At 47.9% G+C, this 25,924-nt stretch overlaps 1 protein-coding gene across 3 annotated transcripts in view; it reads left to right on the forward strand.

The window, feature by feature from the left end:
- The first annotated feature begins 1,770 nt into the window (after nt 1-1,770).
- Nucleotides 1,771-25,924, forward strand: part of SHROOM2 (shroom family member 2) — a 132,084-nt gene continuing 107,930 nt past the window's right edge. For 2 of the 3 annotated variants that reach the window (XM_044768156.2, XM_044768155.2), the window contains exon 1: nt 1,771-2,105. In XM_044768156.2, coding sequence (XP_044624091.2) covers nt 1,956-2,105 — 150 coding nt within the window. In that variant the 5' untranslated portion in view covers nt 1,771-1,955. The remainder of the gene's footprint in view (nt 2,106-25,924) is intronic. The other variant, XM_044768157.2, reaches the window with a different exon arrangement.

A 25,924-nucleotide genomic window follows, 5' to 3' on the forward strand; every position in this document is an offset into this window, starting at 1 on the left:
GGTTTATCATATCCATCCACTTTTGAAACTTTTTATTTGGAGGTAATTATAGATTCACATGGAATTGTAAGAAATAATATAGGGACGTCCTTTGCGCTCTGCCTCTTCCAATGGTAACATCTGGCAAATCTATAGCACAATATCCCAACCAGGATATTAACAATGATACAATCCACCAAGCTTGTTCAGATTTTCCCAGTCTACACGCACTTGTGTGTGTATTTAGTTCTGTGCTATTAATCAATCTGTGCAGATTCGTGTGACCACTACAGCCAAGATACACTTGAGACTGGTTCTTAAAGGCACACTCCTTAAGTCTCCATTTACAAAGAAAAAATCACCCCATTCCTCTAACTAAAGGCATACTTGACACCGTAGCTTAGAAGTTACTTAGGGAGCAGTAAGCAGTGCTCAAGTACCAGGGCAGGTGCCCACACTGTTATTTCAATCGCCTGGATAACACACAAAAGATCAGCCATAGACTGCAGACCGTAAAACGCAAACCCCTCACATGACCGCTGAAGAAACTGAGACTAGAGTTGATATTCTTAGTCCCGCCTCTACCAGGGCAGAGCCCAGACCAAGACCCAGGGACCCCTAACTCTCCCTGTCCAGTGCTCTTCTGGCTTGTCCTTACTGCCTACTCCTAGCATCATCACCTGCTAAAAGTACCTGGATGGAGCTGCTCCGAGGAAACAGGTGTTCAGCAGCGTTCAAGCTACGTAACTATATACAGACATCATGGTTTTTTTTTGCAAAGCATGCAAATAACTATCAATGTCGATATTTCTTTATACCGGAGCTTCATGGAAATGGAAAAGGGGCAGGAACAGGTGGCATCCCTTTTCTATCCACAAGCATTCTCTAATTTCAGACCACCCCCTCCCCTTTGTAGGAGATGCAGACGTTGGACATTCAGATCTTGTGGCACAAGTCTACGAAAGTGAGAACAGGGTTTGAACGCAGACTTCTTGGGCTCTAACTATGGGAAGAGCCAACAAGAGGCCCTTCCTTATCTGGGCTAGGCGCTGCAGGAGGGAATTGGTGGGAGGATGGGCATTCAAACTCTCTGCTCCTGCCCGGACTTTCCAAGCACCCCTCCTGAGGGCCAGCGCTGTGGCCCAGGCTGCGGGGGGCGCCCCTTCCCGGCTCTCCCGCTGCCCGGCGGGACCGGGCCAGGGCGGGCGCGCGCAGAGGGCCCCCGGGAGCCGCCGTGCCAATGCCCGGGGCTGGGGGAAGCGCGTGCGCGCGTGCCGACGCGGGACCGCACGGGCGCCCCCGCCCTCACCTGCACCGCCGCCCGCTGCCCGCGGGCCGCGCCAACAAAGGCGGGGGCGCCGGGCCGGCCGCGCGCTCCAAGATGGAGGGCGTCGGGGGCTCCGGCCACCCGCGCGGGCGCTTCCGCCGCCTCACCTGCCGCGCCCCGGCCTCCCGGGCAGACGGCGGGCGCGCTCCCAACCTCCCGCGGCCGGGCCTGCGCCACCGCCCGCCCTGAGCGCGCGCTCTGGCCCCTGCCCCCTGCCTCTGCCCCCTGCCCGCGGCGCGAGGTCCGGAGCGCGCGCCCCCGGCCCAGCCCCTCTCCGCGCCCTCCCATTCCCGGGCGGCCGCGCGGGTCCCGGAGCGCGCGCCTCCCCCGCCCCTCCCACCCTCCGGGCAGCTCGCCGGAGCCCAGGCGCGCGCCCCGCCCCCTGCCCCGCCGCGCGGCGCGAGCCCCCGAGCGCGCGCCGGCGCCGCGGCTCCCCGCCCGCCGGCCCGCCCCCTCCCGGCGCGCCCTCCCCCGCGCCCGCCGCCCGGCTCCCTCCCCGGCCCCGCCGGCGCGCTCCTCCCAAGTTGCCCAGCAAGTTCGCCAGTGGCCGGCGGCGGCACGGGCGCCCGGATCCTCCCTCACCCTCCGCTGGCCGGGGCTGCCCGGAGTGCATGGGCGCGGGCCGGCAGGGCCCTCCGTGCCCCGTTCGATGGAGGGCGCCGAGCCCCGCGCGCGGCCCGAGCGCCTGGCCGAGGCCGACGGCGGGCGCCTGGTGGAGGTGCAGCTGAGCGGCGGCGCCCCGTGGGGCTTCACCCTGAAGGGCGGCCGCGAGCACGGCGAGCCGCTGGTCATCACCAAGGTAAGGCGGCCGCGGGACCCGCACGGTGACAGCCCGGAGGCGGCCTCAGGGCGGGGGACTCGTCGAGGGTAGGGGCGCTGGAGGGGGCGACCCGTCGTGTCCCCGGCCCCGGGGCGCGCGTCCGCCCGGGTCACCTGCGGGAACGTGGTACCGGGACACGCATAGGTGTGTGGTCCGGGCGCCACCCCGGCCGCCCTGCGGCGGCTCCCAGCCCTGCTGGCTCCCGGCGCCGCACGGAGTTTAAATGGCTCCCGTTCCGGGTCCCCTCCCCTCCCCCTCCGGGAAGGGGCCTGGCACAGTCCCCTGTCACTCTTGGCCTCGCCTGCAGCGGCCTGCACCTGTGGGGCTGTCCAGAGGTCGGGGAGGAACATCCCACGTGCCAGGGGGTGAACAGAGCGCTCCCCACCTGTGTTTGCCTCTCTGGGTCCTTGGTCCTGCACCCCTTATCGCTAGGAAACCCAGACTAGCTTCTTGGTTCCCATCAGCCCATCAATTTTTACTGACTTTCGCGTCCAGCCCTAGAGCCATGGCGGTCTGGATACCTGAAAAACGGACAGAAACTTTTCAGTGTCCTTCATAAAAGTGGGATTTGAGTTCCGTTAATAAGAAATTCCTAATGTGCCTCATCAGAAGCGTGTTGTGTGTGTGTGTGTAGGGTTTACTTCAGAACTTTGAATTCTCGTTTCGAAACAGAAAACTCATCTTGAAATTTACCAGCAGGACCTGTATAGACCTGTAAAAACACACAAACAACAAACCAGTCCTCTTGTTTTCTTCTTGTTAAAAGTGTCTATTGGTCAGTTTCTCCGGAAAGGGCTGGGCTGGGTCATTCCTAGGAACAAAGTTCCCTTGAAAATGTAAAAATTCTTGGCAACTGAGAGAATTTGAAGGTGACTTATTGGTTTTCTCTGCTTTCCTGCTTCACCACAGCAGGAAGGAATAAAGGGACTGCTAACCTGCCCGGCTAGTAATGAATTTGGGAAGTGGTGTGGCTGTCTTGTTTAGACAGCAAATGCGACAGCAAACTTTTCTATTCTACCTTTTCGCTCATTTTTATATTTACAAAACTAGGGCCTTTTGGAGGAGGCTTGTTTAGAAGTGCGTTGAATTCACATTGAACTGGGGAAAGAGGCTATCATTGTTAGAAATTTAACCGGTGTGTAACCTGTTATTGGACTGGATTCTTTGGAAAGAGAGTGGACACTCATGGTGTGTATGTCTTGCCCAGGAAGGCCACTTTCCTGCGGATTTGTGGATTAAAGCATATTCGCCTGTGCCTTCTTAGTAAAGGTTTTATGGGGCATTTCTGTTGGTAAAAGTTAAAAAGATACCAGGTAAATCACTCAGACCTTTTGCTTGTCATGTATTTCTTTTTTAAAAAAAGATACACGATTCCACATAGCTTCCTCAGACTTGTCTTTATAGCAGATAGAGTAAGTTGTAAAACATTATTTAAGGTGAAGTCTTGCTTTCTGGGCTTATGCAGTATAAGAAAGTTGGAAGTCACTTTAAAATTCAGTTGTTTTGCTAGAAGCTGGAGAAAGGGATCCTAGAACAACTCCTTCTTCCTACAGGTACCCCAAGTTCTAAAAAGCCAGATGTATTCTTAGTGGCCCTCTGTTCTCCTTGTCCAAGAGGCCCCATTCTAGAAACTGAAGGAGGTGGGCGCCAAAACCCAGTGGACACACACTAGGGCCTTTTTGAGGCATTTGAGGCAGTTTGCTCCTGATCTGGCTGTTGGTTAGCTCTCATGGTAGTTGCTAAGGTTTTTTGGGGGAAGGTTTGTGGCTAGGCTAGTAGTGGTGTACGTGCTCAGCCTTTCCAGATTGTACTGCAGGATTTTGCAGAAATAAAAATGCTTGTGATTCTTATCTGAGACGCTCAGACATCCTTCCTTAAACTGCTTAGTTTTTATAGATGTTTCAACGAGACTGGAGATTTGTGGTTTCTTTGCTTAGGATGGAGAGGATTCAGGACAGTTTGGGACTTTGGTACTAGATTTCCATGGACAGTTGTGTATACATGTGCATGTATATATATATATTTTTAAGATTTTATTTTTTTTCCTTTTTCTCCCCAAAGCCCCCCGGTACGTAGTTGTATGTTCTTAGTTGTGGGTCCTTCTAGTTGTGGCATGTGGGACGCCTCCTCAGCATGGCTCGATAAGCAGTGCCATGTCTGTGCCCAGGATTGGAACCGATAAAACACTGGGCTGCCTGCAGCGGAGCACGCGAACTTAACCACTTGGCCACGGGGCCGGCCCCAACATATATATTTTTTAACTGCACGTTGTATTGGCAATATTTTGCATACCTGTTTTTTCTCCTGGATTAAGTCATCAGTGTTACTTGCTTACAATTCAACAGGTGGTAATTAACTGTCCTATTATAGGAAAAGATGAAGGAGAGGGTGTCCACTTACAACCGCTTAAAGAATCGAAATAGACTGTCGTGGTGGAGACTGGGGAAAATTGTTTCACCACCAGAATTTGGATTAATCCAAGCTTTGACTCTTCTTTTCCCAATAGAAAATCTTTAGGGATCATTAAATAATAATTCTTCTAATAGTTTTTTTGTTTTCTTTTTTGCATTTAAAAAACTTTGTTATTAAATAGTTACATATTAGAGCCCTGGGGTATTATATAACTCCTTTTCTATTTGACAGAATCTGACTTGGTAGAAGCTTGATCTAGTGTGAGAGGACACAGTCTTGTTATGATAATGAGGGTCTCATTTGAGAGCCTCATACGAGTGTACATCTTAGAACAGGAAGGGATAACAGGAACAAGGCTGGTTCAACCCCTCATCTTCAGATGGAGAAGTTTTAATAACCCATTTTATAGATGAAACAGCTGAGGCCAAGTGAGGTTAAATGACATGCCCTGCAGTCACAAACCTGGCAAGTCTTGAGAAGGGCCCTGAGGACCAGAACTTGACCCTGAATGTTGCTGCTTCCCCTCCAGTCAGTGCTGTGTGCTTTCATCTGGAGTCAGTTGCAATGCCGTATTAAATGACTTGTCACATCCATTAGTTGAGGGTTTTCAGCCTTGGCACTATTGATATTCTGGGCTGGATCATTCTCTGTTGTGGGGCTGTCCTGTGCATTGTAGGATGTTCAGCAGTGTCTCTGGCCTCGACCCAGTGGCACTCCCTTCTCCAGGTGTGACAACCAAAAACACTGTCTGTAGACCCTGCCAAATATCCCCTGGGTGCAAAATCGCCCTTGCTAGATTAACTGTGCATCACCTTTGCTTTTTAAAGGATTTTAGCTTTTATAGCTCATGCTTAATTCTTTTTGAACGCCCTGGCCTGTAGGGGGCGGTGTGCCTGGAGGCCCCTGGCATAGCCAGCGGTTGCGTGGAGGGCTGTTTTCTTCTCGGGCGCTGGCCCTGATAATAGGCTTTATTTACATAGTCAAACTCAAACAAATACTTGCTTCATCTGCATTTTTGTAGCTGGAAAGAGGAAATGGAAGCGGGAACTCCCGGGTGCTGTGTTTTATGGACATTCAGCGGGGCTGGTCTTTCTCTGGCTGTAGTCTGAAATTGAAGGGATACTCACTTCCCCAGGAGTGGCACTCTTGGAATTTGAAGTGCATGTGTGAAGTCCCACCAGACCTCCGCTGAAAGGTGGCAGCTGGATTTGTGACCTCTCAATACATTTTACTAGGGCTAGAAAACACACAAAACCCCATTTTTCCATGCTGCTGTCGGAGAGGGAGCAGAAAAAATGTCCGTGTCCTAAGAAACTACAAAGACTTGGACTTGTTATCGTGTCTGAGACTGCACTTTGGTGGGGGCGTCTCGGGGCCTGTGTAAGTAGACACGGCATTGTATGTGGTCCCCCTGTTTTTGCATGTTCCTTTCCCCATCCATTCAGCAAATGTAAAACTTCAGTGAGGGTGGGGGAGGGGCCTGATTTCTGAAATGTCACTGGAGGGGCTAGAATTCCATAAAGGAGGTTGGGGATTCCTTAGGAAGCATTTAGTGCGCCAGCTGGGTGTCAGCAGGCCCCCTGCGGCCTCAGGAATGTTTGTTAAGGGGGAGGAATGAAGCTCCAGCTGCTCCTTGTTGCCATTTCTTAGAGCCCCCCTCCCACCCCCCCATGCCAGAGTCTTAGCCAGAAGTGCCAGAGAAGACATTAATTTGGGCCTGGCCTGGTCCCAAGGGCGGCGCCTTTGGGAGCCTGTTGATTTTCAGGTTGCCTTTGGGGAACCAGCCATCCTGGAGGGGGCGGGAGAGCTGTGGCTTGGGATGCCCTGCCTGACTTGCCCTCTCATGGGGCTTCAGAACCTTAAAAACATGAGACAAAGCCCGCAAATGTCTTCCTAGTTCGAATGCTGAAGGTGGGATGGAAGGGAATCAGGGCACATTTGGGGGGTGCAGTACACAGCCAGGTGGCAATGTCCTCTTGGTAAACCCTTAGCCCGAGCGCCTGGTAGCAGAAGGCTCAGGCTGAAGACTGGCCACTGCTAGTGGGTGAGGCAGGGAGGCACCGAGCCACCTAATGTGCCTTCCTTAGTGGTTTGAAAAGGGGCTCCGCTTTGTGGGGTTGCACTGAGTCACGGTCATTGGTTACCCTGAGATTGGGAGGTCTGAGCGAGCGGTGACCTTGGTCAGGACAAATTATTGTCCTGATGTCCTTACATTTGCCCCTGAGAGCCAAGTTCTTTGTCAATTATCAGTAAAGGTTTTGAAAAAAGAGGGATCTGTTGAATTCAGCAGTGGCTCAGGAACCCATGGACCTAAACTCAAGCTCCTCCGTGGACTTTGCTCGATTTCTGTGTTTAAGCCCTGTTCCGCATCAGTTCCTGCACTCAGGCGTGCTGCTGCTTTTCCAGGGGCCAGATAGGAATAGGTGGTGGGTGGGCGAGGGCTGGGGCTCCCTCCGCAGCACACCCAGTGCTGTGGGTGCTGTTGTGGCTACAGCAGCTCGGGGTTCTGGGATCCCGGCTGGGTTCGGAGGCTAGCTGCTGCGTTTTCTGAGTTATTGTTTGGATGAATGTCATTCTGAATACTCATTTGTATTTAAGAATTAATAGTACTATTAAAAAAAAAGAAGGTGAGTTTCCTTTCCTGTGCTGAAAGACTCTTTCACTGGGTAGATCTGCTCTGCCAACTGGCATTCAAATGTGTCTTTATTACCCCGTCCCAGCCTGTGCCTAACACCGCCCGCTGAGTTCTCCTCCTTGGTCCTCCGGAGGTGTTGTGGGGGTGGGAAGTCAGGCAGAGAGCCGAAGGCTGGATCCTAAGGTCTGGTGCTTGGAGCTTTGAGGTTCACCTGGTGGAGGAGTCTTCCTCTCTTAGAAGTTAATTTAGCCTGACTCATATCTATAAATCCAGAGGCTTCGACGGTATGAAAAGCTATACACCGAAGCTGTGCACCACACTTCTGTATCATGATGGATTTGCTCTTCTTGGTTCAGTTATGAGTGTTTCTTAACGTGCCCTAACATTCATCTTGGAAAAAAGAAAACTAGTTTGCCCGAGAGCTGAATGTAGACTAGTATGGTACTGAAAGGCTCATAAAAATAGTCGTTTTCACTTTGTCCTAATGAGCTGGGATTTCTTAACTCACCTATTTCATGGCCAAAGAAACTGGGCTCCATGCTTGGGAAGGGCTGGTTTTTCTATTTGGAAAGCCTTCTGGAATTGTCCTCTTGCCAAAGTTGTTTTGTGTCAGCATGCAAATAAACCTGGATTTGTAGGTTTCTTTGGGGCTCTGTGGAGCTTTTCTTGTACACGGGGTATGGTGTAAACATTCAACAAGATAATTTAAGGATTTAAAGGCTGAACAGACTTTTTATTCAGGTCTTGTACTTTCAAACCCTGTCGTCAGGAGTGGGGCAACACTTTGAGGAGAAATTCTGCAGGTTCTGCAGGCCACAGCTCTTCCAAGCGGAACCTGTCACCCGCATGAAAGACTTTGAAAGAGCTCGGGTTGCATGTTGCTCTTTTTGGCCTTTTTAAAACCTTGCCAGTGTCCGGCACAGGTTGGGTATATTCTGGAAGAATTGTTTTCCTGTTACCTCATTGGATCAAACATTTGCCCTGGCCTTTGGTAGCTCGAGCATGTTTGGGTCACCAGTGTAAATGTTAAGGCTTCTCTTTGGGGGAACATATCTTAGTAGAAGGGCAATAAGGTATCATTAGAAAAAATAATTGGAATAACTTCATTTGTCTGAACCTCAAAATCCAAGATGTTCTGAATTGCAAGGCAAAAGTAACGTTTTTTTCTGCATGTTGAGAACCTGGGCAGTTTCTTTTGTCCGGAAGATTGGCCCTGAGCTAACATCTGTTGCCAGTCTTTCTCTTTTTGCTTGAAGAAGATTGTTGCTGAGCTGACATCTGTGCCAGTCTTCCTCTGTTTTATGTGGGATGCTACCACAGCATGGCTTGATGAACAGTGCTAGGTCTGGGCCCAGGATCCGAACCTGCAAACCCCAGGCTGCCGAAGCAGAGCGCACGAACTTAACCGCTACACCATTGGGCCGGCCCCCTGGGCAGGTTTTTTTTTTTTTTTTAAATCTCCAGAGTATTAAGTTGTGGGGAATGTCGGCTGCCTCTCTTGGATGGGGAAGGAAAAGGAAGAGCAGTGTGCGCGCTGGGCTGGAAAGGGTTGGGAATTCTTTTGGCCAAAGGTGACTAAGACTCTCAGGTCAAAGGCGAATTGTGAAGGTCAACAAGAACCCAGGCAGGGAGATTCCAACGCTCTAAAGGCAACATTTTTACTTATTCATGGAAGGAAAGGGACAAAATGTTAGTGTATCTTTTTGAGTTTTGTTTTAATTTTATCAAAGTGGTTCTTGCACAGTTTAACTAATCCGCTAGTTCTTTAGGGCTTGTTATCATACCAGCAGCTCTCCCCACTGCCATCTCCCCTTCCCTGGAGACAGCTACTGCAACTTGGAGCTGATTTCTTTTGGCATTTGCTTATATTGTATAGTGCTGCTCCATTTGTTTGTTCCTTTTAAGGGTAGCTGTTGACTTCCCACTATAGAACTTTGGGATTTAGCCCTTTTTCCACATTACCTCCTTCCCACCAACTACCAAGGCATGTTTCTAGGGCCCCCACATCCCTGATGTAATTACATCATAATTTTGGTTAGAAGAGGGTTTTTCAGCCTTAAGACTATTGATATTTGAGGCCAAATGCTTCTTTGTGGTGGAGGCTGTGCTGTGCATTGTAGGATGTTGAGCAGCATCCCTGGCCTCCACCCACTAGATGCTGGTGCCACGCCCCACCCCAGCTGTGACAACCAAAAATGCCTGCAGGCATTGCCAGATGTTCCTTGGGGGACAAAATCACCCCCTTGGGGAACCACTGGGTTAACAGTATTCAGTGCTTACATTATTTTGATTGCCAGTGCTATCACTGCTGAGCCTGGTAGTATGTACTATGGTTATTTTTCCTGCACAAGTTTTTATAATCACTAAGGCTAATGATAGCTTTGTTTCTTTGCTTAATTCTCTATCACTTATCATTAATTCATTCTCCAGATCTATCCCAGTTGTGAAAAATCTCTTAATAAATTCTAACATACAGGGGGTGGTCTTTTGAGATCTTCTCTGTCTGAAAAAGTCATGATTTTCCCTTAACAATAAATGGCTTGCTTGGTGTCGAAGTCTCTCTTGGAGACAGTTGTCCCTCAGCACTTGGCACGTGGTGCTCCCTTCTCCACTGGTGTTCAGGACTGTGGGAGAGAGGACAGCCTTTTCTGCTTCTTCAGCCTTTGCACTGGCTCTAATTGTTTCTTATTTTTTACTTCTTTATATTTTTGTTCTTGGGAGATTTTGTGCAACCTTACCTTCCAATCCTTCCATTGATTTTTAAATTTTTGCTCACAGTTTTTCCAAATTCCAAAGTTGTTTTGTTGTTGTTCTCAAATGTTCCTTTTTGATACCATACTGATCTTGTTTCTTGGTTCTTTCATATTTTTGATGATATTAAGCTGGCTGTAAAAATGTCTTCTTTCTGCATAGATTCAGTTTCTGGGCTTTGCTGCTTTTGGGGGCTGTTTTGGCTTCTTTCTTCCCTGTTAGAAGCTTTCTTGAATGTCTAGTGGTCCTGGGCCGTCTGCAGGAATTAAAGAGTGGCTGACTCCAATGCTCTGTGGGGGCTCTGTGCATGTGGGGAGTGATCTGGTAAGGCTGCTTCCCTGGGGACTCCTTGAAGGCCACAGCTTTGATTGGGCTGGCTATATCCTTGTCAGACAGTAATTTTTTCCTCTACTGAAAGTAAATTTCCAGTATCAGGCAGATTTGAAAGGTGAAGCGAGGTCTCCAGTTTAGGGGACCCTTGCTTTGCTCAGTGAGGTGAGAGTGGTCACCTCTGCCCCCCATCTGGAGGGAGAGTCTTCGCTAGAGCTAAGTGGCAGGGCTTACATTCATAGGTGGCTCTTGCACTCGGTCCCTAACATTTCCTAATCCTTAATCCTACAGGCTGTCAAACCGGAATCATTCCTGTTTTAGTATGTTATCATAGGGATTAAGTGAGGCAACATGTCAGGCTAGCTCTGCATCCCTCCTCCCATGCTCCCTTTTCCCTACTAATCCTGCTTCACTAAGAATTGAGAAAACTATCAAAAATAGTGTTAATTTATTGAGCCACTGATTTACTATGAAAAGACTTTAAGATGGATTTTGTATGGCAGCGTTTTAATCTCTCCTAGAGATTTTGTTACTGATTTTGACTGTTTAGTATGGGATTTGTAGAAAAGCATTTAATTAAAATACACATCTAATGCCCAGCACCAATACATTAGTTGTGCTATTTATAGTCCACTGGAAGTGATTATTTCCTTCTTCCCCTCCCAATTTGTTTTTAATAATAATGTTTCTTCTTTTTATAACATTAATGAAGGGTAGCCCTTTTAGATCAATGTAATATTCAGAAGAGTAGGATTTTAGAAAAGTGGTTTTGGAAGTAAAAATAGTAGGAAATATGAAGGTGAAATATCCCCATGATAACAGACTCCATTTCTTCACTGCTTTGCTCTCTGGCAGGAGAAGATCTTTCAGGGAGTAGAGTTGGACCCACAGGCGTGGCAGAGACCCTGTCTCCTCCTCCTTCTGGACACACTGCTGGACTACATTTCCAGCTTCCTTTGCAGCTAGATGTGGCCGTGTGACAGTTCTACCCAATCAAATGCAAGTGCAAGTGTCATCTGCCATTTACGGTCTGCCCTACTGCCCCCCTCTGGTTGTCTGGGATGAAGATGGCCCTAGGGCAGAGCCTCATCAGCATGGGTCCCTGAATGACTGAGGAGGTAGCTGTCCATGACATGCTTACCCTCCCAGTGGTACCATTACCTGAGCAAGAAATAAGCCTCTGTTGTATTGGGGCCGTTACGTATTTCTCGGATTACTTGCTGTAAGAGTTAGGCTGTTCTAACAAATGAAATCTGGAGAAATCAAAAGTTTTCCTTTTAACAAATCACCTAGCTTTAAGAAACTGAATATGGCATGCTTAGTTGACCCCCATATGGGAGGGAATGATTACTTACTTTGTAGAGGGACCCACTGTGGGTGTCCAGTTAGTAAGGAGCTTATTCTTTGCACACTCATGACAGAACATGAGACCTGTATGCCCATGGTTTCAGCTTATTTCCACCTTAGCTTTCTCTCTCAGCTGATTATTTAATTTTCACTGTCTCTTGCTTTACTTCCCTCCATGCAAATGATTGCCCTGGAGCTATGGAGAGGTGGGGCAGAGGCAGGGAGAATCCCCAGTCCAGATAATCAGCCCTCAGGTCGGCCTGGCCAGTGGAGAGGAGGGTGGGTGGCCCGCTGTTGGTGTGATGTCGGGGACTGGACTTTTCTCCTTGCTGAACCGTCCTTTCGTTCACTGCCTTGGTTAAAGTGCGGATGATGTTGCCTGGGAGGGTTACACATTAAATCTTCATTAACAGAGTTACCTTTATCAGATTAATTAATTATAATCTTGTATGGCAGACTTTTTCCTCTGGGGAATAGAATGTTGACACATGAGTTAGAACATGGAAGAAAGGGAGATAAAGATGAGTGCAGAGTAAAAGCAGCCTCAGGGGGAAGGTGGAGCTGGTGTGGGGATCTGAGGGTTAGGTGGCAGGGCCTGCTGAGGTGGAGGAGAAGGAGGGCCTCTTCCCTTCCAGCACCTGGAACGCCTATGGAAAGCTTGGGAAAGTGACGTGGGCGAGGACCGGAGACCTGGAGCCTCAGGACTGGTAACCCTCCCTGGCTTTCCAAGGAGGTGAAGGTGCTTCTTTGCCTATGGCTTGCAAATACTGAAGCCGATGAAATTTTGCATTTACGTTAATTGTGCCTGTGTTTGTAAATTTGTAAGCATGGTGATACTTATTTGTGCTAATTGTACATGCGCTCATAAATTTGTAAGCATAGTGATTTTTTTCTTGGTGCAGAAACATTAAAACCATCTTGAAAAAATTGAAAATAAGGGGAAAAGATTGATCAGTAGCCCCAAACATAATAATCTTATTTCTGGTGGTACAGCTATATTGATTTATTTTGTCTCTGTTGAATTCTTTGCTTTGCACCATGTAGATCCAATTATTAATTGCTTGAAGGTAATTCTCTTAAGAATTACATCGTCGACAATCTTTGGAATCAGATGAAGCTTAAAGGAAGCTTAGTTTTGTATATACCACTAGGAATTTAAAAAATGACATGTTTGGTTATTGTAGAATATATTGAGTTTTATCATTTAGCTTTTCCTAGACAGGCATATTAAAAAAAACAAAACCCTTAACTTCTGGAAAACTAAGTACTTTATATTATTCAAATATGTCAGTCTTTAAAACAGCTGTATGCTTTTTTAATATGTGCAACTTTTCTTTTTAATTTTCCTTAATGTTTAGATGCCCTGAACTTGAATGAAAGTTAGGAAAGAAAACATCTGCACTTGAAAAGATAGGCCTGCTGCTGCTTGAATCATATTTATTTTGTGTTGATTTAACCAGAGATCTTACACAGCTGATGCCACTGGGGTTTACAAGCTGGTGGGGGCGGTTGGTGGGGGGTGGTGGGCCCAGCGCTATTCCCACTCTTCCGCCCCATTTTCGGTGGCTGGTGTTTTGGAGAAAAGTAATTAGAACCTCATACCACTCTGTGTAGTTGTGAAATTTTACCCGCAAAGGCAAATTTTTCATTCTCTGCTGGTTACTGAAGATGCTCCTTCTTGTGCCCTGAGGCAGGAACTTGGTTTGCTTTTATAGGGTTCAATTCTCAAATTACCCATGCTATAATTGCAGGTCTGAAAAAGATGTCTGATTTGTGTGAAAACTCGTACCCCTTTCTTTCTGACCACTGTACCAGTGGCCTTTGCTGGCCCTTTTCTCTTGTTGTCTGCTGCAATGCTGGTTTCTCTTGAAGGTCCTTTCTTTATCTCCCCTCTCTCATCTAGGTGGTCTCATGCGCCTCTTGGAAGACAGCTCGTGATCTCCATGTGCAGTGCCAACTTCTAGAACAGCCCTTGGGGTGTTGCTGAGGCCCTGCAAACTCAGTGTCGTCTAGATGGAGATCTTTCATCTTCTTTACCTTCCGTAATCCTCCTCCTGCATTTCTAGACTGGTCAACAGGTTTATCCCCAAATCTAAAAGTCATCCTTGATGTCTCTCTCTCCTTGACCTTCCACAGCCAACTGATTGCCAAGTCCTTTGGAGCCCAGATATCTTGTGTTTGTTGCTGCTTTTTCATCTCTGCTTCACTGCCTCCATTTTTGCTTGACCAAAAGTCACAATAGTCTCCAACTCTCCACGTGTCAGACTCTTCTAGACTTCCAGCCGTAGATGTGCCAAAGCAGTAATCTGGTTCTCATGCTCTTGCTGGAAAGGCCTCAGTAACCCCTCATAGAACACTTTAGCTAGGTATAGAAGGTTCTTCCTGTTTTTAGCTCCTGCCTATTTCCCAGCCTCATCTTCTGCTGTCTTCTCTCCCACCTTGATCCTTTAGTCCTGCACTGTCCCTTGTGGTAGCCCCTTGTCATATGTGACTGTTGAGCAGTTGAAATGTGGCAAGTCCAAATTGACATGTACTGTAAGTGAAAATACTGGATTTTAGACTTAGTCTGAACGAAAGGGTGTAAAATATCTCATTAATACTTTCTTTAAGGGGCGGCCCCTTGGCTGAGTGGTTAGGTTCGTGCTCTCCTCTTCAGCAGCCCAGGGTTTCACCAGTTCAGATCCTGGGCATGGACATGGCACTGCTCATCAAGCCATGCTGAGGCAGCGTCCCACATAGCACAACTGGAAGGACCTGCAGTTAGAATATACAACTATGTACTGGGGTGCTTTGGGGAGAAAGAAGAAGAAGAAGAAGAAGAAGAAAAAAGATTGGCAACAGATATTAGCTCAGGTGCTAATCTTTAAAAAAAAAAGATTGAAAATAATAATTTCTTTATATTGATTACATATTGAATAATATCTTGGCTTCAATGGGTTAAATAAATAAAATATATTAAAATTCACACATTTACTTTTTAAAATGTGGCTCCTACACTATTGAAAGTTATGTGTGTGGCTCTTGTTAGATTTCTGTTGGACAGCTCTGCTTTAAACCCTTGTTAGGCAAAGTGTGGTCCTTGGGAACTTGGGAGAAATGCTGACTCTCAGGCCCCACCCCAGACCTACCAGATCAGAATCTGCATTTTCACGAGGGTAAATTTGCCAAGCATTGCTTTGGGGAACTATTTGCTGGTCCCCAACATCCTATGTGGTTTGAGGCTCTGCAAAGTTTCTTTCTCTTGCTTTCTCTCTGAGGCATTCAGAGTTGAATGGAGGGCTTCGCTCACATTGCACCTCCCAGGCAAAGTGGCCCCTGGCCCTCGCTCCCCACGAGGCACCGTCTTCCCGTGGTGCTCTGCATGGGCCTGTTTAATCAAGGGCCTTGCAGCATCCTTGAGCCTGATCGACTGGGACATCCCGGGAGTAGAGACCGGCTCTTGTTGATTCTTGGAATCCCGGTATAGCTCCTGGCCCGAGGTGACAAGGCGCTGGTCAAGCGTTGATCCCTACAACAGGGTCGGCCTCAGGCCACTGCTTTGCTTCAGGCTTGGAAGTTTGGGGGTGAAGGTCAGAGTCCCCCCACGTCCAAGCAGGTCAGGCAGGGCACCTTTTCCGTGAGCCACGGCCAAGGGGACCTGTGGGGAGGCCTTGGATCTAAGGAGACTAAGGAAAGGACTTTAGGTGTTTCTAAAGAACAAGGCCTTGCATGTTGTAAAGTCATTAGGAAACGGTGCTTCCACGGCCTCACGGCAACGTGGCATCACATGGAGGGCGTCATGTGCAGTGGAAAGAAAACCAGTGTACAGAACTGTACGAGTGGTCTGACCTGGAAAGGAGGTGCCCCCTGCCCCACCAAAAAAAAGTAGAAGCAGAGAAATCACAATGGTTGTGTGAGAATCCTGAGAGGAAAGTGACTTGTCCTTTCCTCTTTTCCACATCGCTTTCAGCGAGGTGCTGCTCGGTCCTGAAAAGGCATGCTCACGCATTTAAAGGAAGACCTGCTGAAAGGCCCCTGGGGTAGAGGACCAGCTGGCTGTCCCCTGCTCTCCCCTGTCCCCTGCTGCATTTCCCTGTCTTTACTGCTTCCCAAGTCCCTTTTAACCAGAGTTCAATGTCATGGAGAGGTTGGGGAGGTGGGTAGCTCAGTGAGTGCGAGGAGGCAGAGAGCCTGCTTTGTGACCATCCTGGGTGACAGGAACACCTGAGCATACGTAACCCCGGGCTGTCGGCCTGAACAAGCCCAGCCTGGCGCCGTGGGGAGGGTTGCCTTCTGGATTCACACAGTGGCCGTGACCTGACTCCTTTGCAGTCCTGGCTGCCCTGAGAGCGTTCTGATCTCTGAGGCTTTGAGAGTTCCTTCCAGGTCTGCACCCTCTTGGATTAGAGGTGGACTGAGTGCTTGAGGAAGCCGTTCTGTTTCCTGGGGTGGCTGGAGGGGGTGGGGGAGGCCTGCCTGCAGTTCTTTTCCCTTGAGTTTTTAAAATTTTTAAAAATTGAGATGTAACTCACCATAAAATTCACCCTTTCAAAATGAACAGGTCAGTGGTTTTTTGCATATTCATTTAGTTGTGCAGCCATCACTCTAATTCTATCTAAATGATGAACATTTTCGTCACCACTAAAAGAGATGTGTCCATTAGCAGTCACTTCTCTTTCCCCTCCTCCCCAGGCCCCTGCAACCACCAATCTACTTTGTGTCCCTATGGATTTACGTATTCTAGATATTTCATATAAATGGAATCACACAATATGTGGCCTTTTGTATCTAGCTTCTTTCACTCAGCATAATGCTTTTGAGGTTCATCCATGTTGTAGCGTGTGTCACTACTTCACTCCTTTCTATGGCTGAATAATATTCCACTGTGTGGGTAGACCGAATTTTGTTTATCTGTTCATCAGTTGGTGGGCATCTGGTTGTTTCCACCTTTTGACGATTGTGGATAATGCTGCTGTGGATATTCACACATTGACACGGTAGCCTTTGTGTGGACGTATGTTTTCAGTTCTCTTGGGTGTTTTCCTTGCATTTCTACTTTGTCACACACATACCAGCCTTGGTACCTGTGATTCTCTGAGCAGAGGGGCGTCGTACCTCTGATAAATCAAAAGAATAGGATTGGTCATTCTGGCTTTGAGGCTGTTTAAGCAGAATTAAAACTAACAATATTAAAATCTTAAAATGAACAGTTTTCAAAACTCTTGGGATTTTTGTTTTAACACCACCAGAGGGGATGTGGACCCCTGCTCTGACAGACGTGGTTGGGTCTCACCTGGCCCCTCAGAACACCGCAGACACCATGTGCCTTGGTTCTCAGCGTCGTCTTTGTCCTCAAGATGCAGCTAACAGTTTCTAAAGGCTTACCATTGGCTGTTGCTGTTTGCTTTCACGCACGTGTGGAGAATCTCCAGCAACCCTATGAAGTGGACACCGTCATTTTCCCCATTTTGCAGATGAGGGTAGAGATTTGCCTAATGGGGAGACTGTACCTGTTGCCCTGGCAGGTGTGTTTGGGGCCCTTGCTCAGGTGTGTGCCGCCTGGCGAGGTGGTCCTCAGAGGAGAGTGAAGCTGCAGCCTGTGTGCATGGGAGATGCAGACAGACCTTCTTGGAAGGAGAGCATCATCCCTCCCTCCTGGTGCCACGTTGACCTCCATTCTTCTGTTGGCATCATTGGAGGATGCCCTTTGCCCCATCTTGTGGGGTGATTCTGGGGCTCAGCGAGGCATCCCCTCCTTGGGAAATGAGCCGCTCTCTCTTTCCTCTTTCCAGTAACACAGCTTCAAACGAAGATGAAAACCTCCAAGTCTTGAACCTTTCTGGTTCTGTGTCATGAACCCATACTACAGGGGAATCCCTCATAAACTTAACCTTTCCAGGGTTGGGAGGCTTTGATATTGTCTGTATATAGCATTGTAGAGTTTATAGAGTTTGCTGTTGAATATTTCATTTTCTTTCCCCCCTGGTTTTGTAACAAGCCCGCTGGGAGGTTTGGCTGAGGCTCTTTATATTCACAGGTGGGAAAGCAAGGCCCCAGCGGCCCTCTGCAGGTCATCGTAGGTGGTCAGGGGAACTAGGACTCTAGCCTGGGCCTTTGAGTGCAAAAATGCATAGCTCTTTCTTCCATATGACTTAAAAAAAAATCTTTCTTAAGATTAATTTTTAAAGTATAAAAATCCTCAGGATTTTATAAAATTAAATGCCCCCTGTTCTCTGAAATCCATATGAAGTACTAGAAGTCTCAACTTGACAGTAAAAATGCTCATATTTTTAATATTTGGATGATTGTCTATAAATTAGAGCTCAGCAAACTTTTTCTGCAAAGGCCCAGAGAGTAAATATTTTTAGTTTTGTGGCCCAAACTACCACTCTCTGCAGTTACACCCAGAAAACAGACATAACCAATATGTCAACGAAAGGGCCTTGAGCCAATAAAGCTTTATTTACAAAAGCAGGAGGTGGGCAGCATTTGGCATGCTGGCTGGGGAATTGCTACCCCCAGCAAGCAGTGGTTTTCAAAGTGTGGCCCCCAGACCAGCAGCAGCAGTATCATCTGGGAGCTTGCTAGAAATGCAGTCGTGGCCCCCACTCTAGACCTGCTGAATCCTAAACTGGGGGTCGGTTGGGAATCAACCAGGCAATTCTGATGCTGGCTCAGTTGTGAGAACTGCTGCTCTGAAGAGGTGAGGCCCTTCTGCCATTTGCATCAAAATTAACAAGTATAAACCCGCTGGACCACCATTATGGGGCCCAGGAATCTGAACTTTAACAATGGTCCCAAGATGGTCTTATGCACATGAAGTAGGAACCAGTTTCTAAAACAACACTTCTCCGGACCAGTGGAGGAGATGGGGGAGATGTCAGGGAATTTTTTCACACTAGGGCCTGGACTTCAGTGAGGCGGTTAGTGAGAAGGGGGGTGAATGTGGCAGATTGTGGTGGGGGTGGTCTTGTGTTACCTTATTATGGCTGTGCCCTGAGTCCCTGGTCCCAGAAGGTGGATTTCTTTCTAACATCTCGTGTATCCGGAAGCCAGGAGTTTCTGGAATTTAAATTAAGCCCTTCTGCTAATGACTATCACACTACCGCGTTTGCTCATGTATGTTTAAAACTGAAAATGGGTGGAGAACATACTGTATGATTCCGTTGGTATCAGATGTCCAGCACAGGGAAACACATAGAGACAGAGCAGATTGGTGGTTGTTGGGAGGGCGAATGGGAAGGGATGCTAATGTGCATGGGGTTTTTTCGGTGGGTGATGAAAATGTTCTAGAATTAGTGGTGATGATTGCACAACTCCGAATATACTAAAAACCACTACATTGTACATTTGAAAGGGTAGCTTTTATAGAATGTGAGCTATAGCTCAATAAAGCTGTTAGTTAATAAAAGGAAATGGTTGGAGGTGTTCAGCCTTATTCTTGAATTGCACAGACTGGGAAGGCCCCTCATAGACCTGTCCTCTGGGTAGTTCCTCAATGGCCCCGCATCATGGGCATCATAGGGATTCATGTGTGTTGTGCTGGGGCTGGACCAAGGGCAGATGGCCTGGGGAGAGAGTGTTTCCTGACAGCTGGAAGGCCCCTGGGCTTGGGGGGCCGCTGTTGCTGTTAGAGGAAGGGGAGGAGGCTGTGGCCGCAAGGCAGGCAGGAGCCCAGGCCTTGCTCCAAGGGTGCTGGGAGCCAGGGAAGGTTTTTAAGCAGGAGGTGGTCACTGCAGGGGTCTTTGTCAGCAGAAGGGCAGGTGGGTGCAGGAGTGCAGGGAGGAATCGGGAAGCCTTGAGCTACTAGTGGCAATAGGGAAAAGTCAAGGGATCTGAGTGGTGCCCCTGAGGCACAATAGGGTGCACCTGGTGTTTGGATGGAAGATACTGGAGATGGCACCTGAACTAGGTGTGTGGCTGCAGGTGCTGCTGGTCTCTCCTTGTCCCACCCGGTGGAGGCCAGGGCTGAGCAGGGATGAGAATCCCGCCTCCTAGATGTGGGTGGTACCTCCAGTGAGCTCTGTGGAGGGAACAGGTGCGTCCAGGGCATACCTGGCCATTCTCTTTGCCCAGGTGTGCTTGGGTGATGGGCAGGCGCTGTCTCAACAAGCTCGCTCAGGGCCACGTGGAGCAGGTGTGCCAGGCGCCTCCCCATGGGCCTCTGTCCTTCCCAGTGGTTCCCGACAAACACTTGGCTTGCTTTGCTCCTAAGTGTGTTTTCCATTCTCTGTTCTAACTGCTTCTAAAGGAAAGGAAGCAGTTGGTTGGAAAAAATTCCCTTTTGAGAGTAAGAATTATTAGAAAGTAGTTGTCCTGCTAAACCATTTGAGTCACTTTGACTTAAATTTTCTTTTTATGAAACATCATGAGTTGAAAAGGATGTCACAAACAAATACAAGAGAGCTGTTGGTTGGGCTTCTCTGGAAAGGAAGATTAGAGTCTTTTTCCTTTTTCTTTTTTAAAATAACATGAAGCCAGCAATTCCTGGAGGGGATTAAATGTCATAATCATCATTTCAGTAGCTCAATAAGTGAGGAGGTAGCTGAAGCATCCCTTGTCCCTATCACTGACAAATAGTTATGAATAGTGTCGCTACATGGAAGTGTATTCAGTCTTAAGGGATTATAGACCGTGGGTAGAAATGGCCTCTGTACTTAATAGAGAAGGTAATTTAAAAGTTCAGTCTGCGTGGGAGAGACAGTGAATATTAAACAGCTCTGGGCTGAGCTGCCTGAAGTCTGGGGACCCAATTCCAATAGTAGCTTTTAAAGCCAGACCTGCCCTTGGGATTCAGCCCCAAGCTGTAGCCCAATATAAGTAGTATTAATTTCCACGAAACTAACTCATCAAATGAATTGCCTGTCTAATTTTGCCCAGATTAATAATCATTATGGTTATGTGACTACTGCCAAATTAATTGTAGTCTTGAATAAAATTGTAATAGAATAAATCTTTTCAATGTTTTGTTTTCAAAGATTTCTTGTTGTACTGAATCATCATAAGATTTTATTGAAATTGCCTCTATAAGATTTTATTTTTGTAGTTATGCCTTCCGTTCAAGTAAAAATGTACAGTGTGCCATGAAAACTTCAAGTATTAGTTACTTTTCTCAGACAGAGTCAGGATCTGCACAAAGTCACTTTTTTTCCATACTTTGTTTTGCTTTGGGTAGTAATCATGAAATTGTGTTTCAGATTTAAATAGAGAAACAACATTTAGGTTTTCGGTGAACGAAGTTAGTATATTCTGGGGTTTCCCTCAGATCTCTTTAAGTTCAACTGTTTAAACATTAAAAGATCATTGATTGCTAGTAAGAGCAGAGAACATAGAAGTTGGGATACATAAACCTAGGAATCTTCCACTGATTCTCCCCACCCCCAGGAATCATGCTTTTGGACAAAAGTCATTGCATGGAACCTGTCTTGGCTAGCTCCCAGAATTCAGAGCCTCCGAGTCCAGGGAATGATAGAAGCATTCTGGGTATTGGAATGCCAGCCAGTGGATCAGTAGCCCCGCTGTGCTTCTGTGATCCCAACACACAAGAATTCCGCCCTTTTGAACTGTGCAGGCTCTTAGCTGGGCCGGCCGGTTAGTGTGGCCGTTTCCCCGGGTTAGGACGCTGCCTCACGGTTCTGAACCTGGGGAGTGTGGGGAGAGACGCTCCCAGGCACACATTCCCTGAAGTGTCCTGTGAGCTGCATCAAGCGGCTGCCCCCCGGCCCTGGGCCTTCTCCAAAGGCTCAGGATGGGGAGGACGTGGGGGGTTTGCTTTCGTGAAGGGACTGGAGCAGTTTCAGTTCCTTTGATGAAGTCTCTCGTTTTCACATGCAAGAGAGTAAAAGGAGGAAAGATTTCTCTTGGATGAAAGTTCACTGTTCTTACGTTGGGAGCTTTGGAAAAATAGCACTTAAATATTGAAATACAAAGGTTATGGAATAATATGTGCTTGGAATAACATTAAAGGACTCTAGAAAATTCAAGTTTAAAAAAATTCTCTTTGAAGTTCAATATTAAAGAAAAAAATTGACTGCTCTTGAAAAAAATGAAAGGAATTGCGAGGAATGTATTTTAAGCCTGCTTCATTCACGGGGGTAATTGCCCCATGACTCTTTCTCCCTAGTTAAGGGACCACGTTCACTGTGTAATTAGTCCTTGCTTTCAAGAACACAATATTTGTACAAATAATCCCATGACAGCACGAAATTTTCACTTTTAAAGCTTTCTGGGTTCTCACAAAGTGATGAGACTTTTTTGGTGTTCTATCCCATAAACTCAGTTGGAGAAGAAAAAACTAAGGAGCTGGCATTTTAGAGAAAGTTTCTCTTGTTACTCCTCCTCCTTTCTCTTTCCTTGTTTACGTCCACACTGATAAAAATGCAGCCTGGCCTAGCTCATTCTTCAGGAACCTGGGTGTTCGGGACAATCTTCTCAGTCCTTGGGAAATGGGCATTCCGTAACATTTATTTTTATAGACCCTGCATGCTCCAGCTGTGTTCCTGGTCCCCTAAGCGGGGGGGCGGGTGGGGGGGTGGGGTGTGGGTTACAGTGAGAAAAAGTGAGGAGCTGCTTCCCTCTCAGTTGGTGCTCACCCACCCTGTTTGCCCAGGCCGGGCACCTGCAGACCTGGGAAAAGGCAGGTGCTCAGGCTGCAGTTCCGTCAGGCTCCTTGTGTGTTTTGAGTTCTCCAGGTGATTCACTTTGACCTTTGGCCTCCCGCAGCTGCTCTGGCCCCCTTAGCACCTGCTTCCCCCAGTAGCAACTCCAGGGTTCAGCAGCGAAGGCCAAGGTTCCCAAAGCATCGGCGTCCCCACCTCACTGCTCAGCTGACACATTTTCAGTACTCAGTGAAGGTGTTATGCAATGACCTTTGTCAAGGTCAAAGGTACCTTTTTTTTTCACGTTGGGTTTTGCCAGCAGGTCTGTGGTCATCAAAGCCGCATTCTTCATGGATAACTTAGCTGTACACATCACAGCTGGGCCGGGGTGATCAGACAGAATAAACTTGAACAATAAGATTATTGTAACATCCAAATGTTATTCCAAATAACTTTGCTAGCTATCATTTTACTTTTTAAAAATCTCTGTTTCTAGGAATAACTTTATTTTCAGCTCTTATTGATCACTTAAACAATATCAACCACAAAATATTACTATATACATTGTCACCTTTCACAGGATGAGCAAGATTTGGAAAAACCCACCCAAAGGCTCGAGTGCTTTTGAAAGGGGGACAGTGGTAGAGCACGCCACGTCTTAGGGCCTCTGTTCCACGTTAAAACCTGAGTGAAAACTGACTCCTGGAAATGTTACCGCCGGTTTTGGGTTTAGGAAGAGGATGACTTTACATTTCCTCAAGCTGCAGTGGACTGAAACCCTGGCTGCACACTCGACTCACCTGTGTGGCTTTGAAAGCTGTTGGTGCCCAGGCTACACCCCAGACCAGTTAAGGCAGGATTGCTGCAGGTGGGCTCAGGTGTCGTTGATTCTGGAGCTCACCAGGAGATTGGCTTGTGTAGCCGAGGTGGAGAACCATGGGCTTACATCTTCGCCTTAACTTGTGCTGATAGGTTTACAGACAGGCACCAAGAGTTCTCTGCAAAGCTCAAGAAGAAAATTCAGTTCACTTGGCCGGAGGCCTCCCCCCCGTGCCCCTCCCCCCCTCCCCATGCCCTGACCAGGTATGTTTTCCGAGCTGCAGGAGGCCGTGTTGGTTCCGTTTGGGCCAAGTCAGGAAAGCAGGATCAAGCAGGGCTGGGCTCTGGTGGCCAGAGGGGTCACAGGAAGGGAAAGGTGGCAGCCTCTGTACTGAGGCTGGAGCTGAGGGGTTTTAAACCAGAAAGAGAGTTGGGGTGATGAGCTGTGTTTTCTGGGGTACTGGCTACCAGCTGTGGACCTGCCAGGTGCCAGGCCAAATGCTTTACAGCAGGGAGTTCCTGGGTGGGGTCTGTGGATCAGCAGCATCAGCCCCCTTTGGGAGCTTGTCAGAAATGCAGAGTCTCAGGCCCCACCCCAGGCTGGCTGCATCAGAAACTCTGGGTTGGGGCTCAGTGAGCTGTGTTTTAAGGACCTCCAGGGAATCCTGACTGTGAGACCAACTGTATATCTCAGCTGTATATGCTTATCTCATTCATTCATCACACCTGCTCTATGGAAGCGCTTATGATTTTTTTTTTTTTTTAATGTTCCACCATTGGAAATCGAGGCTCGGGGATATGTTAGGCCAGAGTTGGGAAGGTGTTGGTGGCAGACCTGCGAGCTCGCGTCAGCTGGGTGTCTCATGGCTCTGGAGGTGGGCTCCGGGACTCAGGGTCGCTCATTTGAAAGCCCCGCTATCCAAAGTTGCTCATTTTTACTCCATCTACTTCCAGATTTGACAGGATTCACTGAAATAAGGTAAGTGTGTGGCCAGCAGTTGATGTTAATAGATGGTTAGCTTTTAAAAACTTATCTGGACCTTGTGGGGGGGTTACTTTTTCTTTTTACTTGATGCGTGACTGTAGTGTTTTTTTTTTAACAAAATCCTGTATGTGTCTACATATATACAGTTTTGTAATTGGTAAAGCAATGGTTATTTTCATTTTGAACAAGCAAACAAAAAAAGTCAGCGAAGTGTAGCGTAAGGACCGTAGAATTATGAGTTGGAAAACTGGCTGCTGCCCCCTCCCTGTGGATTGGCATCGGAGAGTCCCTGAGTCTCTGAGCAGTTTCCCCACGTCTAAACTCGGGGAAGTTACACTGCACAGGCGGGTTTGGGTAGGGGCCGGAGTGTTGTAGAAATATTACAGCAATGCGCACGTGGTGCTGACGGTGGGGTTACCAGCAACATGGGGCAGATTTCCTACTTTGCAAATGTCCTTGCAGTAGGTGTGATTGGTTTGACCAAGAGCTGATGCCCGGGGTCAGTGGTCGTAATGACCAGAACCATCCTTTGGCCGTGGAATCCCAGAGATGCCCAGTCACCATGATGGGAGAGGTGCTAATTGGGCCACTGTTTGTCCAGACAGCAGGTGGCTACACACTGTTTCCCTTTCACTTCTTAGCGTGACAAGCGCGCATTGAGTGTTCTGCGGCCAAAAGATTGGAAGCCAGTCCTAGCACAGGAAACTTTTTTTATACAAGAAAACCAGGACAGAGAACCTCAGGGTTGAGAAATTGCTTTGGCTGAAGATGAGTTATAAGAGACTTTTCTCAAGTTAGCATCTAAGATAAGAAGTATGATTCAGATTGGAAAAAGAGTACACACCAATATGTCGTCACAAAGTTACCTGAATATCCTTATTACAACATTCTAATTGGGGTAGGTGCCAAGGTTAGTTAGTGTGCATGTTTTCAGGCTGAGAAAGCCAAGGACTGGAACCTAGTGCAATGTGATTCAGGTGTCAGGTTCCGTTGGGAGAGCTTTTTTTTTTTTTTTTTTTTTTAAAGATTAGGACCTGAGCTAACAACTGTTGCCAATCTTTTTTTTTCCTACTCCGCCCCAAAGCCCCTGGCCCCCAGTACATAGTTGTATATTCTAGTTGTGAGTGCCTCTGGTTGTGCTATGTGGGACGCTGCCTCAGCATGACCTGATGAGTGGTGCCATGTCCACACCCGGGATCCAAACTGGCAAAACCCTGGGCCACCGAAGTGGAGTGCGGGAACTTAACCACTCGGCCATGGGGCTGGGCCCAGGAGAGCATTTTGACCCAGTTTTTGAGGATCATCAGTTAATAGTTTCAGAAAATGCGTCAGATTATTTCAGATTCCCAGGGGCATGTCCAGGTGCTTCCGAGGGCTTGGGCCTGGAAGAGGCAGGGTAGGCACTTCTCTTTTGAGCTTTGTCGGTGAGCATGATCAGGTTGGTAGCAAATGGAGAGAGACCTCAAATCCTGTTGGATTCGGAATGCTGTGCCAGCATATATGTCTGATGTCTTTGAGAACTCTGTGCTGGTCATTAGGAGAGCTGGTGGCACAGGCAGGCTCAGTAGTTGGGAAGCCCTTTATTCAGAAGTAGCAGACTGGGTAGAGAGTGGGGACAGCTAGAGTGATTGGGAACTCCCTAGCAAGCCGGAAAAGGCAGCAGAAGCCCGAGTAGGGAGCAGATGTGCGTGTAAACCTTACGCGTTAGTGTGTGTGGGGGCCGTGAATCGCCAGGCTCCGCTGCTGGTCTAATGTGAAAGTATGCATCGAATACTAAAGTATGCATAGCACTATGGGGTGGACGTGTCACCCGCTCCGAGCTAGCTTCGCCCTGATGCCACCTGGCTTGCTGATTTACAGGTGTTCCCCTGGCCAAGGTCAAGATGTCAGATATTGCTATCTCTTGTTTTGTGTTTAGGCCGTAGTGGAAACCCACCTGGTA

This window comes from Equus asinus, chromosome X (assembly GCF_041296235.1).
Source record: "Equus asinus isolate D_3611 breed Donkey chromosome X, EquAss-T2T_v2, whole genome shotgun sequence".
NCBI classification, from domain to species: Eukaryota; Metazoa; Chordata; class Mammalia; order Perissodactyla; family Equidae; genus Equus; species Equus asinus.